Source organism: Chaetodon trifascialis, chromosome 1 (assembly GCF_039877785.1).
Source record: "Chaetodon trifascialis isolate fChaTrf1 chromosome 1, fChaTrf1.hap1, whole genome shotgun sequence".
Lineage (NCBI taxonomy): Eukaryota > Metazoa > Chordata > Actinopteri > Chaetodontiformes > Chaetodontidae > Chaetodon > Chaetodon trifascialis.
The window spans coordinates 7,428,371-7,447,016 of record NC_092056.1 but is presented as its reverse complement, the minus strand read 5'-3'; the positions used below and the strand labels follow the sequence as shown (position 1 = coordinate 7,447,016).

General features: G+C 40.7%; 1 protein-coding gene across 1 annotated transcript in view; it reads left to right on the top strand.

Moving 5' to 3' along the window:
• Positions 1–18,646, top strand: part of map2k5 (mitogen-activated protein kinase kinase 5) — a 55,630-nt gene that overhangs the window by 17,011 nt on the left and 19,973 nt on the right. The window contains exons 9-19 of the mRNA XM_070967265.1: positions 252–291; positions 433–501; positions 904–985; positions 1,999–2,060; positions 4,180–4,228; positions 4,341–4,414; positions 6,056–6,106; positions 6,209–6,280; positions 7,750–7,779; positions 12,556–12,582; positions 12,935–12,967. Coding sequence (XP_070823366.1) covers positions 252–291; positions 433–501; positions 904–985; positions 1,999–2,060; positions 4,180–4,228; positions 4,341–4,414; positions 6,056–6,106; positions 6,209–6,280; positions 7,750–7,779; positions 12,556–12,582; positions 12,935–12,967 — 589 coding nt within the window. The remainder of the gene's footprint in view (positions 1–251; positions 292–432; positions 502–903; positions 986–1,998; positions 2,061–4,179; positions 4,229–4,340; positions 4,415–6,055; positions 6,107–6,208; positions 6,281–7,749; positions 7,780–12,555; positions 12,583–12,934; positions 12,968–18,646) is intronic.

Below are 18,646 nucleotides of genomic sequence, written 5' to 3'. Positions count from 1 at the left end.
GTTGAACTTAATCACCCGGTTTAGTACATTATTAGTGAATTACATTAACAATTTGTGATCACTTTCATCAATATTAATTTATTAACCACATTACAACAGTGACAATGGATGTAATGGGGCTGTACCTTAAAGGAGAAAATAAACTCAATGATCGGAGTTCAGTCTAGGTTTGAAAATCACAACTCAAATCTCAGGTTACCATTTGAATAAATACATTTTGTTTCATATTACCTTCTGTTTTCTCCCTCCAGAGCGTACCATCTTCTTGGCAAGCGAGTTTTAGCCGTCAAGGTGAGAGCTCCTTCCATGTCGGTGACGGTGCTTGCTGTTTGATAAGTGACCCTCAGTCTAGTCAACCATATCAAACATCAATGGAACTTGTTAATGTTGTGCTTATTAAAGGCTGTACCTTTTTCCCATGTTTGGTTACAGGTCATTCCCCTGGATATCACGGTGGAATTACAGAAGCAAATCATGTCGGAATTAGAAATCCTCTACAAGGTGAGTTCACTCTGATTTTATGCTCCTGTCCAATCAGGTCTACACTTAATAAACCGCCTGTCTTAACTAATGAAGCGGCATTTATCGCCTGTGGTCTTAACAATGTAAGCCATGGATCAGTGGTACATGGACACACACGCAGCGTACACATGGACAAGGCGTGTGAGTCCGCTGATTCCCGTCCTGCTTTGTTGGTGGACTTCAGATTGAAGCTGCTGACTCTTGCTTCTGAGCACTGATTACAATCACGTCAGCATGAGAAACTTCAAATGCCGCTGTCGCACTCCTGATCACTTACTGTCACTGTCACATACTGTCCAAACCGGTTCTTTTGCATCACGGCTAAATATTTTGTCTCCTTTCGCTCTCTGATCATCACCTTATGTCTTCTCTTGATTGCAGTGTGATTCGCCCTACATCATCACTTTCTTCAGTGCCTTTTTTGTAGAGAACAGGATATCCATATGCACAGAATTCATGGACGGTGAGTTTCTCTGCGGCTGAAACCAGCTCATGCTTTTTCTTTGCTTGCCACAGCTGCGTAGAAGAGACTTAGGGGAACTGTCCTCCGTCTCTACTGTTTATCCATTTACACTTCTGCAGATCAAAAGAGCGTCTTATCGCTGTGAGCTGCTTAGCATGCCTGTGTGCTAAAAGCAACAAGGGTGTGATAAATCTTGACTTGAGTGCATTTGCTGGTGTGTTTGTATGTGTGTGTCCAGATTGGTGTGAGATGGGGGACTGTCCATGTTTTTAGGTGTATGTGTGTTTGTCCATGTGTGTGTTAATGCTGTGATTCCCCTGTTTCACACGTTTGCCAACTTGTCAGCAAAATCAGTCGAAGCTCTCAGCGCTCCTTACCTCATGAAACTTTTCTCGGACCAGTCGTTTCCACTCGTTCGTGATCATTGCAAACAAGGAGTTGCAGTGTTGTGAAAATTGAATGAATTTGTAATCTTGTTTTATCGATATGGAAATCAATGTCAAACACAGTTTAAGTGTCAGCAAGTGGAGTTATAAGAAACGGTGGGTATAATTGTGTAGACTCACTTTAATTTTCAAGTACTATTTGAGCTACACCTGGAGCATGTCCTCTAAGTTTAAACGAACAGCCTTTCTGAGATCCTTCATGTGAAACATTTTGGAAAAGTCTTTTTCTTCTCTGCTTTGTTTTCTGCTCCTGCCCTCCTGAAAGCTCAGCTGTACTTCAAACTGAAATACATTTAAATACTTTTTTTGGGTGTAAGAGGATCAACATTTCTTTCTTGACAATCGTGCCACTTTGGGCTACAAAGCATTGTGGGAAATGTTGGATCTGGGTTCACGTGAAATTGTGAGGAAGTGTTTTTTTTGTCAGTTGTTAAGATGCGTGTGATGTTTTTTAACCTGCACAGCCAACTTGAATATGTCTTTGTGTTGCACCAAAAGATAATTAGCAGGTTAGTGAAGAAATGTGATCCTGTATTGCTTCCTGAATGGATAATTTGTCTTTTGCAGGTGGATCTCTGGACGTGTACAAAAGAATTCCTGAGCACGTGCTGGGGCGGATCGCGGTGGCTGTAAGTTTTCATGAAATACTCAAAATCTCCCCTTTAGTAGTTTGTTTACAGCGTGAAGAACATTTGAATCAAGAGGTTCTGGAGTTTTTAGACACATTTATTTAAGTATGTAATCACTCTGATAGTACTCTGATAGAGTGTGTTCGACTGTGACGGTCCCTGTGTGCCTGGCAGCCACAGTTTTCAGTGTGACCTGTTATTTGTTGGATACAGAACAGGTCTGGGGAGAAAACTCATTTTATTAATGAAATAAAAGAGAACCACAGGTGTGAATTTTTCAATTAGCCTCTATTGGCTGAAGTGATAGGACAAACTCAGTGTTATCCTCCCCTCTCTCCCTCCCTTTCTACTCTCAGTTAAAACTAGCATTTTGATAGAAATGGCCTTGATGTTGATAAATACGTGCCTCTTTTCCACACTCATTATCCTTCCCCTGTCTCCACCTCCTCTTGTCTGTCTCCCCCCTTTAACTTTGTCCGTAATCAAACAGTGACAGCTATTTAGTCAGTGTTAATTCTAATTCACAGCTTTCCCTCCTTTCCACTGTCACAGTTGTTAATTATCACAGAAGGAAATGCACCCATGAGAGTGTGAGTGAATCTGCACACTGCAGTGGTTGCACTCACACCGCCACCTTTTGAGGCAGCAGGACTTCAGAGAGCCTAATTTATCTCAGAGGTTGCTGTGAATCAGAGACGGACAGCAGGAGCCTAGAGGCTAGAATCAAGTCTCACATCCCATAAATGAAAAAATCACCACAAAGCAGTGTTACACATTGAGATATAAGTAATACTGAAGCAAAAAAAAAGATTATATGGCTGTTTTACGAATCTAACCAGGTGGATGGAGCCATATGTGATGGCTGCACAAAGGTGAAAAACAAGCGCCTCTCTTCTCCTGCCCCACTTTACCAAAAATATTCCTCCTGCCAGTGTGTCTTTTAGCTCATGTCTCCTTCCAGTCAATTGTACAGATAGCTCCTCCTAGGACATGCAGTAAGGACACGTCCTCGCTATGTTCCTGAACAACTCAATGAATTTCTTTCAATGCAAGAGCTAAATCCCCCCTAATTGTTCAGCTCATCGCTCGAGTCTGTAGAGAAAGATCCTATGAAGAAACGCTGCTTGTGTCTGCAGTCTTATTATTTAAGTGATGACTGCCCAAAGCTTGTGACCATACCTGAGGATTCAAACCAAGATTGGCAGGCAAATTAAGAGCTTTAATGTGCAGCTCTGCTCTCCCTTTGCCACCACAGTCTGATATAAAGTCTGCATGATTGCAGCTGGCACACGTGAACTGTAGTCAATTTTAGGATCCTTTATCCTGTTGATAAGATTCAAAGATGGCTGACGTCCTCTAGTTGGGGCACCATCTTCTGCTACCTGCTCCAAGAAAAGGAATCCTTGCTGGAGAGAATTGTGATCTCAGAATCACAGGGCATCACACTCAGGTAGAAACCTTAGGAGCCATGTTTACGTCAACATATTTTATTCCGCATTTTGAAATATTGCATTTGGAAAAGTTGACGTTGAAACGGCAAAATTTGAAAAAACTTCCTCAATTTCTCCAAAAGGTTTTTACGCTCACTTGAGCTGGTTTTTGTGCTTTTTCAAACGAGTTAATGCACATAGTGGGAGAGGGAAACCCCTTCCTGACCACAGCTCTCGCTCCAAAGTCCTTCCTCTAAAAGCACCGTCCACAGAACTCCTTGGGCAACACAGTTTCAAGCCTTTTCCCAGATACCACATATATATAAAAATCCCATTAGAGAAGCACATTTCTGGGACGCCTCAGTTATCTACTAGTCTGTAAAAAAAGCAAAAAAAAACAACTTTAGAACTGTACCACACCCAGGACAAATCCACATTGTTAAGAGCAACTTCAATACAATGTTAACCTTCCTGCCACTTACTGACCACCTCAGGTACATGTGCCATGACAGGCAGGTTGTGAGGTGCAAACAGGGTCACTGTAATTTTCTTTCCTACCTTTATTCTGTTTGTACAGTTCAGCTGGAGGTAACCACTCTACATTAACCAGATTAATGAATTTCATCATCGATGTGCTGGTTAAACCTTGAATGAGGTTGAAAGTAAAATACTTTCTCTTTCGTCTCCAGGTAGTCAAAGGCCTGACGTATCTGTGGAGCCTGAAGATACTTCACAGAGGTGAGTAAGGTAGCGGCCGGCTCTGTGTTATTAAAAAAAGAGCAGAGTTGATAAAGACAAGCTACTGCAGAGTGCTGATGTTGCAGTTCTATCAAGCAGTTTGTCTCCGCAGATGTCAAGCCTTCCAATATGCTGGTGAACACCCGGGGACAAGTCAAGCTCTGTGACTTTGGTGTCAGCACACAGGTACACTGATTTGTTTGTGTGAGCGTGATAGAGGGAGATAGAAAGAGAAAGGATGGAGGAGAGAAGAAGAAAAACAATTGTCTGTAGCTGCATCACCACAGTCCTGTGCAGTCTGTGTGTGTGTGTGTGTGTGTGTGTGTGTGTGTGTGTGTGTGTGTGTGTGTGTGTGTGTGTGTGTGTGTGTGTGTGTGTGTGTGTGTGTGTGTGCGTGTGTGCGTGAGAGAGTGTGTGTGCGCGCACAAATCTCTGTGCATATGGTCAACCTGTCAATCACTGCATTCATTTTCAACTCTAAACATCGGCGCTGTCCCAAGGGTCTTCCTCTCACATTAACTTCCTCCCCCACCTCCATTGTTCTGCAGCCTCCAAAAAAATCACTTGTTATAATTGTGACCCGCACACACAGCAGCAAAGCCTCATTGATATGTATTCAGAAGATGTGGAGAGAGCGTGGGTGGCAGACAATAGCGTAGTGTGTGCGCGCGTGCGTGTGTGTGTGTTTGTGCACTTGTACATCTGTCTTTGTGAGAACCAGACCTTAGGCCTTGAATGTCCTGTTCCTCACTTTCCTACAGACCTTCAAAGTCTGTTTAAAGGTTCAGACTTGGTTTTCAGGGTTAGGTTAGAACAAGGTTTAGGTTCAGGTAAAAGTTCGCCTTAAGCATTTAGTTGTGATGGTTAAGGTTAGGGTGAGGGGCTGGGGAGTGCATTATGTCACTGAGGGTCCTCACACTTATAGGAATACAAATGTGTGTGTGTGTGTGTGTGTGTGTGTGTGTGTGTGTGTGTGTGTGTGTGTGTGTGTGTGTGTGTGTGTGTGTGTGTGTGTGTGTGTGTGTGTGTGTCAGTGTGTTTGTAATGTAATCATCGGGGACAGACCTTCAGCGTATCCCAAAACATCAACCCTGAGGGCTCTGTCTCCCTTTTCAACACACGCACACACACACACACACACACACACACACACACACACACACACACACAACATTGCTTCTGTGGTAAATTGTTATTCATTTTTAACCTCCACTTCCTTGGAACCACCAAGGTGAATTTTACACCGTACCTGTGTAACACTAGCAGCGTTGACTTGTCCTCTGTCTTTTTGACTCTATTTTTCTGTTTATCTCTCAGCTACACACACACACACACACACACACACACACACACACACACACACACACACACACACACACACACACACACACACACACACACACACACACACACACACACACACTCTCCCCCTCCATCCCTCTCACACTGTAGGGCATGCTCCAAAAAAAAAAAGAAAACCAGCCATAAGGGAACAGACACTCATTATCGCAGTCCTGTCATTGATGGCATGTGCCATTGTATGCACGCACACACACAGACTCACTAATGTCTCCTTGTCTTACTCCTGTTCCCTTGTGTGAGTGTTGAGAGCAGCCCAAAATATCAACCTGACATGTCAATAGATTTAGATAATGTAAGTGAGGTCCAGCTCTTTTCTTATTCCCTAATATAGGACTTTAAAGTAATGACTTCTAAAAGTTATTTATGCAGGTCAAGGCACCTTAGAGCCAGTTGAATAGTCTGAATTAATATTGATTTGCAGCATAATTAATTTGCTTATCCACTGTTTTTTAATGTCATGTGCAGTTGGTGAATTCCATTGCCAAAACGTATGTGGGAACTAACGCATACATGGCGGTGAGTGACTCCTCAGATCATTTTAAAGTTGCACTAGTGAAGTCAGCTCAGGCTTCAGAGTCTCTAATTTAACACTTTTTGATGTCTGCTTTCACTCTACAGCCAGAAAGGATATCGGGAGAGCAGTATGGTATCCACGCAGATGTCTGGAGTGTGGGAATCTCTTTCATGGAGGTACGACTGTGTGAACGGCTTCATGCCCTACCTGGCATTTGCACACAGAGAGAAGTGTCAGGACATTTATGGAGAGGAAATGGTCCTTTTATTTTTTGTGATTGCACAGTTTGGTGTCATACACTTCAGACTGAATGTCTTTAGACTGTTGCTCATCCACTGAGCAGCGTAGGATGAAAGTGTTTGTGTGTTCATGTGCATGTGCGTCAGTATCTCTGTTCATCTCTCCTAGTAGCGCTGATGGAGCGCTTGACTGACACCCGGCGTTTTCAAATAGCATTTTAATTTCAGTATTACACTTCCCTGGTCTCTTGTCCTCCCACTGACGTTATTGATTCTCCATCTGTTTCTGTCCACAGCTCTCCCTCCGCAGTATGACAAATGATTTGGGCTTCTGCCTCGCCTTTGCTTGTCAATAATGTTTAATATCATTACAATTATAACAATAATGGATGAGTTCACAGGGAAGGAGCCGTGTCAAAGTTATTGACATGATCTTTATGTGATAAAGATAGAGTTTTACAGCAGTGCCCCCCTGGCCGCGTTCTCTTTATTCTAGCTGTGGATGTATGCATTAACCTAAATGAAATAGCTTGCAGTCCCACTCAATTTGGATTGATCTTTAGCCTACGAGTGGGTCTATTTATGTTCAAGGAAAGACCGTGAGCATTTTGACGTTTTAATAACGTAATGTTGCCAATAAGCTGCCCTTGACCAAGATGAAAAATGCCCACACCAAGTGAATTGCCAAATGTCAGGGAGAGCTGTCACCCAACCCCCCAGCCAAAATAACACCCATACACACATTACATACAACCGTCCCACAATCCCATCCTCCTCCTCCTCCTCCTCTTTATCCCTCTATTTTGTTCTCTGCAGGTGGTAATCGTGGGGGGGTTATTAAGTAATAGCTGATGTTGTTTGATGAGGAAGTGTTATCAGCAGGTGGGCACTAAGCTTACCTCAAAGACAGAAAGTCTCAAGTTCTGCACGCTTCAGCGGCTTTAGCAGCATTTTCCCTTTGAACGAGGAGAAACACTTGAATTCCATGCCGTTAACACACATGCAACGGAAACACATGTGTGTATTGTTACATGTGTACACATGCCGATGATACATTATCATGAGTGGCTGTGTGGTCTGATGGAGTTAATACAGCAGCCACATGAGAAACTCTTCTTAAGGCCGTCATTTCTTGTTCTGCTATTGCATTATACTGTCAAGGATATAAACTCACGCTCACACAGTGTCTGCTGGGGAGGTGGGTAAAATATTAGACAGTTTGAAATATAAAGTTGCTTGAATTGGCCTTTATAAGCTGCACTAATGTAATCTTTGTGGAGGGGCTGTTGGACTGAACCACATTCATTTGTATGTAGGCTCAGCACCGACTCAACCTTTTCCAGTATTATTTCACATTTCTCAAGAAGAATCTTGTAGCGCTGATTATAACCTTCTTCTTTACACAGTTGGCGCTCGGCATGTTCCCCTATCCACAGGTGAGTTATTTTCACTGTCATTGATTTGTATTTAGTCTAATTGTTTGTGTTTAGCTGATGAACACTGTTAGTTTACAGTATCAGTGTCCTCATTGGTGTTTGTGCTGGCATTTTTGTTTTTTAGGTCAGATTTTCTAACAGCATTTTATATTATTAAGTTTTCAATATCAATTTTTTTAAGTCCTTATTGAATAAGATGAATTTTTAAAATGCTTTATACACCTTTGAACATTTTGTGCAGGAAATTATTTATATAATGAGGTTTTCTAACGATTTAAATTTAAAATTTTGTCAAATAGTTGAAATTGAATGAGACTAAGATTTCTGCTGACCTTGGAGTCTACATTACTTTCTAGATAAGTTGTTTTCCGTATTGACTTTACATGTATAAATCCACTGTTAGGGTTCATTTTTTCCCCTCATTACACTAAGTTAAAATCCTGCTCAAATGTAATTGCCGACCACAGAAGTGACTTCCCAATCCCATCAAGTCTTAATTAGCCCTCTAAGATGAGTTTATCTCACTAATCCCTAGCTGAGCAATCTAAATCTGGTTACCCCAGGTTACCTCCTGGCCGCCTGCCTTCTTGAAATGTGAAGGAGCAGATTTTATCGACTGAAGAGTTTCTCCTTAGAACTACATTGTGTGAAACTTGCGCTTTAAAAACCTTGATTATACTATAGAAAGGTTATTTTTAATTCCTATGTTAACAGGTCAGCTACATGCTACAAGCTCTTTCTTTGTCCACAGTTTGATTAAGAAGAAGATAAAAGTAAAAAGCCTCAGCATATTTGCAATTCTGGTCATTTTCTGTGTAACTTTCCTGCTGTTTGAGCGTATGCAACACTTGGACTGCTCCGTCAGTTCAGTGGAGCTTCATTGCAGTTGATTAAAGAAGCAGAGTGTGATCTAACCACTGCAGAGATTGCCTAAGCGGCTGCTTCCTTTCAGTATGGCAGCGTTATCCTATCATTGTTTTCTCTTATGTGCTGAGAAAATGTGTTTTTACAAGAGTTATTTCAACACCTAGTTACATATTTCATGGTGAACAGCCATCTGTGAGACACACTCCAGCCACTATTCACTTGTTTTGTGTTGATCATTAATTCTCTCGTGATGAAAAGCATATGCCAGCCTGTGTGAGAGGGAGTAAAGGTGTAAATGTCACACAATGATCAATCTGTGTCTTCATGTGTGTAGTGTGTGTGCGTGTGTGTGATTACCCAGGGCATGTCTGATGTTGGAGTGCTGTTCCTTCGTTCATTTAATGCTTCCATTATCATGTTAATTATTCCTGTGTTTTAGATTAATCTAGCCTCACTGATATAGATTGGGGAGACGAAATATTAGAATCACCTCTTAGTTTATAGTTTAGGCTCTCCACTGTCACGCAGCGTTCCTCATCTCAGTGTTAATTTTCCCCTAACTCCATATGGTACTGCAGACAGTTCACCTGCAGGCTGTAGCAGAGCGGTGTGGCGAGAGCGCTCGGATCCAGCTCGTCAGGCGCAGCCAGCCAAAGTCCTCAGGCCTAAGCTGTCATTTTTGCAGACGCTGGCACAGCTGTCTGTGTAAAACCCCCTGCTACACTTCACAGAGAACATTTTAGTACAGACTGAAGGAGAAGTTAGAGAAGACGAAAGAGAGAGAGAAAGATCGGAAGAGAGTCAGTGGCGTCTGAGTTTCCAGCGTAGACTCGTGGGAGATACAGAAGTTGTTAAAGTTGAATTTGGCTTTGAGGCATTCATGATTTGCACTGTTGAAAAGCCAATTTTAGCATTGTTTCGGGTCTTTTGTTCACCCTTTATATGTGTGGTTGCCACTTGCTTTCATTTGTGGATGTTTTAGTTGATGCATTATCTCTCATGCATTCTTGTGTGTGTGTGTGTGTGTGTGTGTGTGTGTGTGTGTGTGTGTGTGTGTGTGTGTGTGTGTGTGTGTGTGTGTGTGCGTGTGTGTGTGTGTGTGTGTGTGTGTGTGTGTGTGTGTGTGTGTGTGTGTGTGTGTGTTTGTGTACACGCACGCACAGTGCAGTGGAGTCATCACCTCATGTTTGTCATGATTAGAGATGGTCTCTTTAATTCCTCTTCACCACATGTCGGGATTCATTTGCGTCCTTTGTCAGGAGTTAATGGAGTTTTTGCACGGCTCGCTCTGAAAGTCTTTGAAGACACCAGACCTGATGGGATGTGTATACAGCCGCCAGCACTATTGCCTCTGATTGATTTTGATTTGTGGTGTTTTTGTTTGCTCGGTGGTTGTTTTTGTTTCTCTGTAGTTTGTCATATTTCCTCAAATTTGAATGAATTTCTGGATGAAATATTGTGTCAGTTTTGTGTGTGTATGTTTCAGGAGCTTCCTTTACACATCACTGCATCCATCACAAACAGCGTAGACACTTTATCTTTGGTACTTTTTTCCTTTCAAATTAAATGGAAAGGAAATGGTGCTGTAGGTCTGTGTACTGTATGTGTATTGTAAACAATGTTTGCCGCAATTTGTAAGTACCCAACGCCCTACAGACTCAACTTGGTCGCAAGTCCCCCATTAAGAATTAGTTAAAATGTCATTTCAGTGTATTAAACTTCCCTTTGAGGCTTTATATGAAGCCTTGTTGAATAGTGCATACTGTCAGCATAACCTGTTTGCCTTCCCTATGCAGCTGATGAATGATTAATGATTTTTGACTTGATATTGATATCTCTAACCAAACAGGTGATGCAAATACAAATTTACCACTTTGTGGATCTAAGCTGGGTAGTTTTGAAGTTTTGGCTTAAAGGTTGTCAGTTTGGATGAGATCAGAGAAGAGCTGCAGCTCTTAGATGATGTTTAATAGTGTACAGTTTTAGGGTAGAATATCTCTGACTCTAACAATAAAGAAAAGAACAGAGAGAAAGGCCACTCACCATTTTCCCTCCTCTTACAGTGATGCCCCCGTGGTCGGACTGCCCACTTGCCCACAACCAAAACATATTTGTAAAGCTTTGTTGAAGTAGATGGATTTGATCCAAAAAGAGGAGCATTGTAAGAGTTTTCGGGTTCTTTACCCTTGAAGACATATCTTTGAAATCCCTATAGGGAAACAGCCATTTGATCTTTTAGAAGTGTTTATTGAGTTCCTCTTGAAAGGAACAGAAATCATTTGACATCTGAAAATTTTCACACTGAGATATTTTCAAGTACCAAATAAAGACTGACGCCGCTCGCAAATCATCACAAAGCCATTTGAGTGGCTTTATTCAAGCTCAGGGCAACAAGAAGCTGCCGCTCTTCACAACTACAGTCGTCATTTTGTGATACACAAACATAGAAACACGCACAGAGCTATAAACACTCTCAAACAGTCCCACACAGACTGCATAGAAACAGTGAAGGACGTGGGGCCCTTCTCGCTGTCTGCAGTAAACACAGCACCTTGGCTTGTCAAACATCAGTTTGTTTGTTCTTCTTAGATCAGATATTAGAAGAAAATTTGAAAGAAGTGTTGGAAAGTCTGTATAAATGTCATCTTAAACAATGTTTACCCTCAGGACAAACATGCAGTTAATGATATGTGTACCAGATAATCAGCCCACAGTGATGAGAGACTCAGTTAAGAGGGAAAGCCAGAGAGGTATTATTAAACCTCTCTTTTTGATAGGCGGTCAAGTTACCTAGTACAAGAAGAATAAGTGCTCAATTATGCTTGAATAAGTAAGTCTCCCACTATCCAATTTCAACCCCTGGAGTAGCACGCAATTTTGTCCTAGTAATTATTTCTGAACAAATTAGTTTTCCATAGTTGCCTTTAATGTGTCTGAATCAGGCAAAACTGGATATAGAGGCAGTTTAGGAGTCTCTTGGTGTTTGCAGAGTGTGAAAACCTGTATTTAATTGAGTGAATCAATAAGTGCTCTAATGCACTGTCAAAACACCTGGAAAAATGAGCACTTTATTTTCCAAACATTATTAGACATTTAGCTGAGCCTTGGTTTCAGGCCTCATACCATTTAGTCTATATGATGAAGTTATAAATTTGGGTTTCTAGAAATTGAAACTGATGAATTACTGATGAATCCAGTCCTCTGGGTTTTTAAATAGGAAAACTAAATGCTTTCTCTCTCTCTCTTTCATACATTTTAAGACATTGTGTCCGAATTAAAAGTTCTTGTTCTTGCTCATTTTTTACAAGACCTTTCATAGTGATTGTGACCAAACAAAGTACACTTAGTAACTCATCTAAGTATGGAATATCTTGAAAATCATGTATTTTCTATGCAAGTTCACAGCACTAATTATCTGGGGTTATTTTTTCTGCACTTTCACGGATCTGCTTTCAGATCACTTGTTCTGTTTCACCTAGTCCAAGATTGGTACCTGTAATCCGATTATCATCATGTATGCAGGTACCTTATCATGTCCTGGTCTGTTCATTGTCAGCGTTGCACCTGAAATTGACACATTGAGCGTGTTCATTGCAAAGCTTGCTGATACTGTTTGGAGCAGTTTTTCTACATCCTAGCACATCTATATAACCTGGAGGGCAGGAATAAAGTACTACTCTGAAAATTAGCATTAGTGGGTCTTTTACCCCCATTCTCCACAAATGAGAGCAAGGCCATTAACATTTGTGTGTTTTCATTATGTAAATGGTGTTAACGCATACTCACAAATTGCCAACAGGAAAGCAATAATTTTCTCCGAATGATCATAATGTGTCCAAGTGCATCATCTTGATTATGACACGCTAATTACATATTGCCTCGTTCCTTCTCCTCTGTCTTGCCCTACAGATTCAGAAAAACCAGGGATCTTTAATGGTAAGTTTTATTGCAGTAGAATAGGAGGAAAGGAAATAGAGGTCTCCCACACTATAGTCTGTTACTCTTGGTTGGCTCCCTCATTCGAAAGAAAAAAAAAAAGCGCTCAAATTGCATTTTTGCAATGAAATATTAGATCATGCTTAAACTGCTGGTATTACATTAGGTGCCATTATGGAATAATAAAACATTCAGCCGCAGAAGGATGGCTTTGCCTGAGCTCGCTGCATTTGATTAATCTAAGTGGATACCTTCTTTTTTTATCACACTATTGATTTTCCTTATTGCCAAGAAATTCTATGTAGGCTAACATGTTTTTTTTTTCATCTCCTTGTGTCTCTTTCTCTTGCAGCCTCTCCAGTTACTACAATGCATCGTTGATGAGGTGAGTCGTCGTCTTATGTGCTTTTGCATCTAAAGTCAGTCCTAATGGCCCGGAAAGCTTATATTTTGTTTCCTAATGAAGCAAACCACTCAGGCGGCTTTGCTCCCCACTCACTCAACCCTTCGCCCTATGCAACCGCCTCAGGCAATACACATATGCACACGCACATTACTGTAGAGGTTGGACCTGTCATGAGTGACACACACACACAGCAGCCCAGCTCTGAATCTGTGTGCTGCAGAGCCAAATACCAAACCAGACAAAAATTTGTTCAGCCAGGACTATTCTCATGACCGCTCTGGGTGTTTGTTTCTATATGAAAAAGCAAAACACTCACACAAACATACAACTAAAAAGACTGATCATGACACATGAGCACTGGAGACCACAGTGAGTGTTTAACCATCTAATAAGTATCATCTGTTTTTTTTATCACAATATACACACAACATATAAGCATACACATGTATAAAAGCAGCAGTCAGGCCATACAAAAGCCAAAAATAACAAATAGGATCAGACAAAACAGCAACAGACAACACACAAAAAAGATGACATCATACATTAACCAACATATAACACCAACACCAACATATAACATCAATCCACTCTGTAAACCTGCCCTTGTCCCTTCATTCAGTGTCTCCTCAACACTGTAAGTAACCCAAACTTGAACAATTCTCGTTATAAAACATAGACAGAGCTGTGTCCCATTACAGAAGTCTATTGTGAAATAAGTGATATCTGCCATATTTAACCCACTCTTTATTATGAGTTTAACATAACATCTTACACAGAAATGCCCTCGAGTCCTTTTCGATTTCTTGATCTATGGAAATGTTATTTCATTGTGTCTGTCTACATGAATTTTTAAGCTTGCATTGCTTTTCATCAGAAGCATTAATTACAACCTTTCTCTCCTCTCTATTTTTTCCTCCTCATCAGTTCTTTGCAGACTTGCACTAATAGCAAAAATGCCACAACACCTCTCTAAACCACCTAAAACAACCCCGAAACCCCATCATCAGCCATATCACACATTAAACATACAATGTCGCTTGTCCTTAACTGCCTATGGATTGGCCGTAATTAATAATTAAATGCTTTTGGTTGTAATGGATTGACCTGGGCTGAACTGTTCATTAGTCAACTAGACGGAGGCACCAGTCAAACTATTTTTCCTGTCCCATCCCTTGAGGCGAGGGAACATTCTCTGTTGTCCCCAGTGAACCTTACTGTCCCAGCTAATGTAGTGCTTTGGAGGAAGAGACAAGAGGATAAGCACTCTTTGGAAAGGTGAAGTCACTCAGAGAGAATGTAAAGGTTGAGATTGAGCAAGCAGACACACTTCAGTGTGCAGTAGAATATGCAGACAAGTGTTCTGTCTCTGTAGTCCAAGATTATTGCCCGTTCAGGACCAGGTGCACTGCGATCCCTCTGCCTTGCTGGGTCATTTTTAGGCTATTTAAAGGATACAATTACTAAATTAAAGTCATCATCCTTTAGAAGTTATGCCTGCCAGATTTCTGAAGGTCTTTAACAGTGCTCTTTTATTATAATACATATTATAAATAGCTCTCTGTCCACTGGCTGTGTTCCCTTCTGCTTTAAGAAACACTAGTGCACCCACTTCTCAAGAAACTTAACCTTGGTCCTCAGGATTTTACAAATTTAGACCCATTTCTAAGTTAACGTAAAGTTAATTTCTTTTATGAATAATCACGCATCTTTGATAAATAGTGCTCTAGTCTGGTTCAAATTTTGTTTATCAAACAAACCTTTTTGGTAGTGGTCAGTGATGCCTCCTCTTCTGCTGGGAAGACTAAATAGTCTTCTTTGGCCTGTTTGACCTGTGGTGTTCCCCAAGGCTCCATCCTTGGCCCTCGGTTGTTCTGTGTATACATACACATACTCTGCTTCATTTCCACTCTGTCTTATCTGTGTTATTATTATTCTCATTTTTATCCTCTATTTCTGTTTGACATTTAATTTGATTTGTGTTATTGTCACTTATCAGTTTTATGTTTTATTCCTGGGTCATCTATGTAAAACGCATAGTTATTTTGTTGTGAAAAGTGTTGTAGAAATAAAGTTTATTGATATAGTACAACCTGTAGAATTTATTCCATTATGGAGCCCTATGGGTTGCCTTTTTATTCCTTCATAGAAATACCTGCATGAACGTACTCACACTGATCTCATGGAGTAATTAATTTAATGCTAAGGTATTTTTAATTGGGCTAGACACACCTGACTTCAACATCGTGGCAGGTGTAATGAATTATACCTGACTCACTGACATTTAGTAAGTATTGCCCATTGGTACATACTGCAGATGTGAACCAAATACTTTTTATTTTCTTTAGCTGTGATGCTTTGATATTGTGTGTGACTTCCACTGGGGACTTGAAAGTTGCTGTAATGGCTGAATGAGTAATAGGCTCCTGTGAGTAGATCATTAATATTGTTGTAGCTAGAGGTATGTGTGTGGTGGGGGGTGGAGTGTGACAGTCTGCCTCTCTTTTTTTATTTTTCTATCACACACAAAACCACAGTGAGGCATGGCTGAGAAAGACTCAAATAAAGACTTGAGTCTCATGAGGCTCAAAATAAAGACCAGATAAATACAGAGATGATCATTAAGGTAAGGTAGACAGATTAACAGGCTCACAAAAGATTGTAACTCTGAACGCAACGATGGCTACTTAATAATCAGACAGAGATTCTGAAATAATTTGATTGCAGATTCAGCTGCCTTCCCATCCCAAAATTTACATTTTAGTAATTCAGAGTGAACCAGTGTCCCCGTTTATCTGGATAGTCCACAGAACAGTCCACAGTTTTAATAATGACCATTTCCTTTGGAAAAAAAATAGTTGAAGTTAAAACAATTTAATGGTGAGATGGAATAAAAAAGTTACAGTACGGCTTTAACAAAATCAATATTTAATGTAAACCTTTGAAGAAATGACTTTTATTCAAGGCTTGCCCAGAAAGCACACAACAAAACCTGGACCCCTGAATGATAGGGGCAGCATTTTTCATTCAGCTTGAATGAGTATGTGGAGAAAACCGAAGGACACCATAACCCTGCATTTCTATCATGGATCTCAACATGCGGCAACACACACTCTCACATTTCAGGGGTTGTATATATGTCAGCAATTCATGTAGGCCTTAGGTGTTATTCAGGCCAAAGAGTGGTTTCCACTGCACTTTCAGTAAATTACCTATCCATTTAAGTATATGCAAGTGTACCTGCACCATTAGGAATTATTCAGTGCGTCCGTCTTTAGTTGGTATGAGTATATGGCAGAGAAGCGCGCTCCTCTTATTCAGCCAAGGTCTTGAACACAAAGTTCTGTGTAGTTCCTGCCATCTGTCCGCTGTCCACCCTCATTTATGTGCCTCTCTCTCCTCTATTTGTTGAATAGCAAGTGGCTCCACTAATAAAGAACCCCCTACTTTATTTTCAAGCCTGTAATTACTGATCTAATTTTGCCTAATAATTGCTTCATGGCAATGACATGTATATTTACTTGTACCCTTCTACCCTCGTAGTGTGTGTTCTGTCTCATAGTGGAGCGCGTTGACAACCAGAGGAATAATTCACACAGACTAGCCACTTTCATCAACCTGCTTGTCTTTTATGCCATCGCCTGCTGCCACATCAAAGCTGCAGCGGTGTTCCTCTCAGCTGGAGACATGAATACATGCATAAATGTGTGTTTGTGTTTGTGTCTGCAAAAAGGCGCATGTGCATGCAAATATGTTGGGGAAGTGCAGAGAGAGATTTTGTATCAGATTTAGCCTACAACACATAAATTAGTTGTCATCGTCAACACTTTGCACAAACTGTGCGTCCAATTGATCCTGTTTTTCTGTGTGTGTGTGTGTGTGTGTGTGTGTGTGTGTGTGTGTGTGTGTGTGTGTGTGTGTGTGTGTGTGTGTGTGTGTGTGTGTGTGTGTGTGCGCGCACGCATGTATACTATATACTACAGTGGTTGCAAATTATTTGGTACTCTCCTTCTAAACGGAGTGTACACTCAGGCTTGTGGTGTGCAGTGCTCAAGGGCATTTGTTTGTGCATGTCTGTGTGTGTGTATGCATGTGCCATGATATATTGCTCATCCAAGCGGCGGTGGCTCTGTGAAGTGCAGTGAGATTAGAAGGGAACCCATTCCTTTGTTAATTTAAATGGGTTCATGCATCATGCTTTGCGGGAGCCTGCCGATCAGAGCATTAAGGAATGGCGAACACTGCCCAGAGGTGTTTTTAATGGCACAGCAGGGCCTCAGATGTAAAGAGGTTTAATTCCCTGCATTTGAATAAATGCCTGGTTCTGAACCCGGGTTTTATGATTTTTCTACTCATCTGAGTAGTTTCTGTGTTATTGTTCATGTCATTGGATGCCACTGCTGTGCATATTTTAAATCTTTTATAATTGACACCTTTTATCTACTGTTAAACTTACTTTTGATATTTTCTACATCTTGTATCTGAGGTAAACATCTCTGGGCACATGCTGGTGTGTTGGAGTGCAGTACATTAAATTTCATTGTCACGCATAGGAACCTGTATTTTCGGAACCACTCTTGTTGGGTTTTGTCTTTTCACATTTTCACGTGCTACATGTTTAAATGCTATGTATTAAAAAAAATCATGGATTGTACCACCTCATACTATAATGCTTTCTTAGCACCATGATTTTATTTTTTTCCAATCAATTTGTAGCTTAAACCAAGTCTATCATATCATTGAAACGTGCAGTTTGTTTCATTTTTATTTCCAGTAAAGTAAACTATTAACATTAATAAACATTAATTTCAATGCTAGAATGGAAATGCTAGTCCTGCTACTTTTCACGCAAAGTTTCACACTCATGTCTCCTCTGCAGTTTACTGGCATTGAGACAAAGAAATAGAATACTTTGTAGAATTGTTGTAGTTTTTATTTCCGTTTTACACAACATCCCAACTTTTTGGGAATCGGGGTTGTAATTTGCAGTGGTCAGCATTTTTTCTGCAAAGATACTGAGGGCAAAAATAAGCCTAAATATTAAGAGCTTTTTATACCGACAGCCAAACATAGGGAAAGATGTAGAGTGAGAGGAAGGAAAGGGATGGAGTAATGAGGTGAGGGACAGTAATAGACAGCCAGTCTGGCCCAGCTGTTCTACGTGATATGGTTCATAGAACCTTCACTGACAATAGGGAGCAAACCTCACACAAACACACACCTTACTATTGTTCATTTTGACAGGTAACCATGGATGTTCTGACTGGTTTGGTTTCTAGCTTTAAGAGCAATAACGATGTTTGTGGGATTAAAAATTGTTGCTGCTAGCTGATGGCAAACTTTGAAATAAAAACATTGTGTTTCATCACAATAAATTCTATTAATGACAAAATCCAAGCTGAGAACATAGAAACATAGTAAAAACCTGCCAATGATGGAGACAAGGCCTGAATAATCAACCACCCCTCAGAGTGAAAAAGCACAATGTAGAAAAAAGGAACAACATTCATGAAAAGTCTCATACATGAATCAGCAGCATTAAGGACTGTAGCCTTCATCTGAATGGCTTAGCATAGCTGAGAACTTCTGTAATTACCCCAGTTTCTGTGTCCAGGTGCAACGTCTGGTATCTCTTGAGATCTGCAGTCCTGTAAGGCCGGC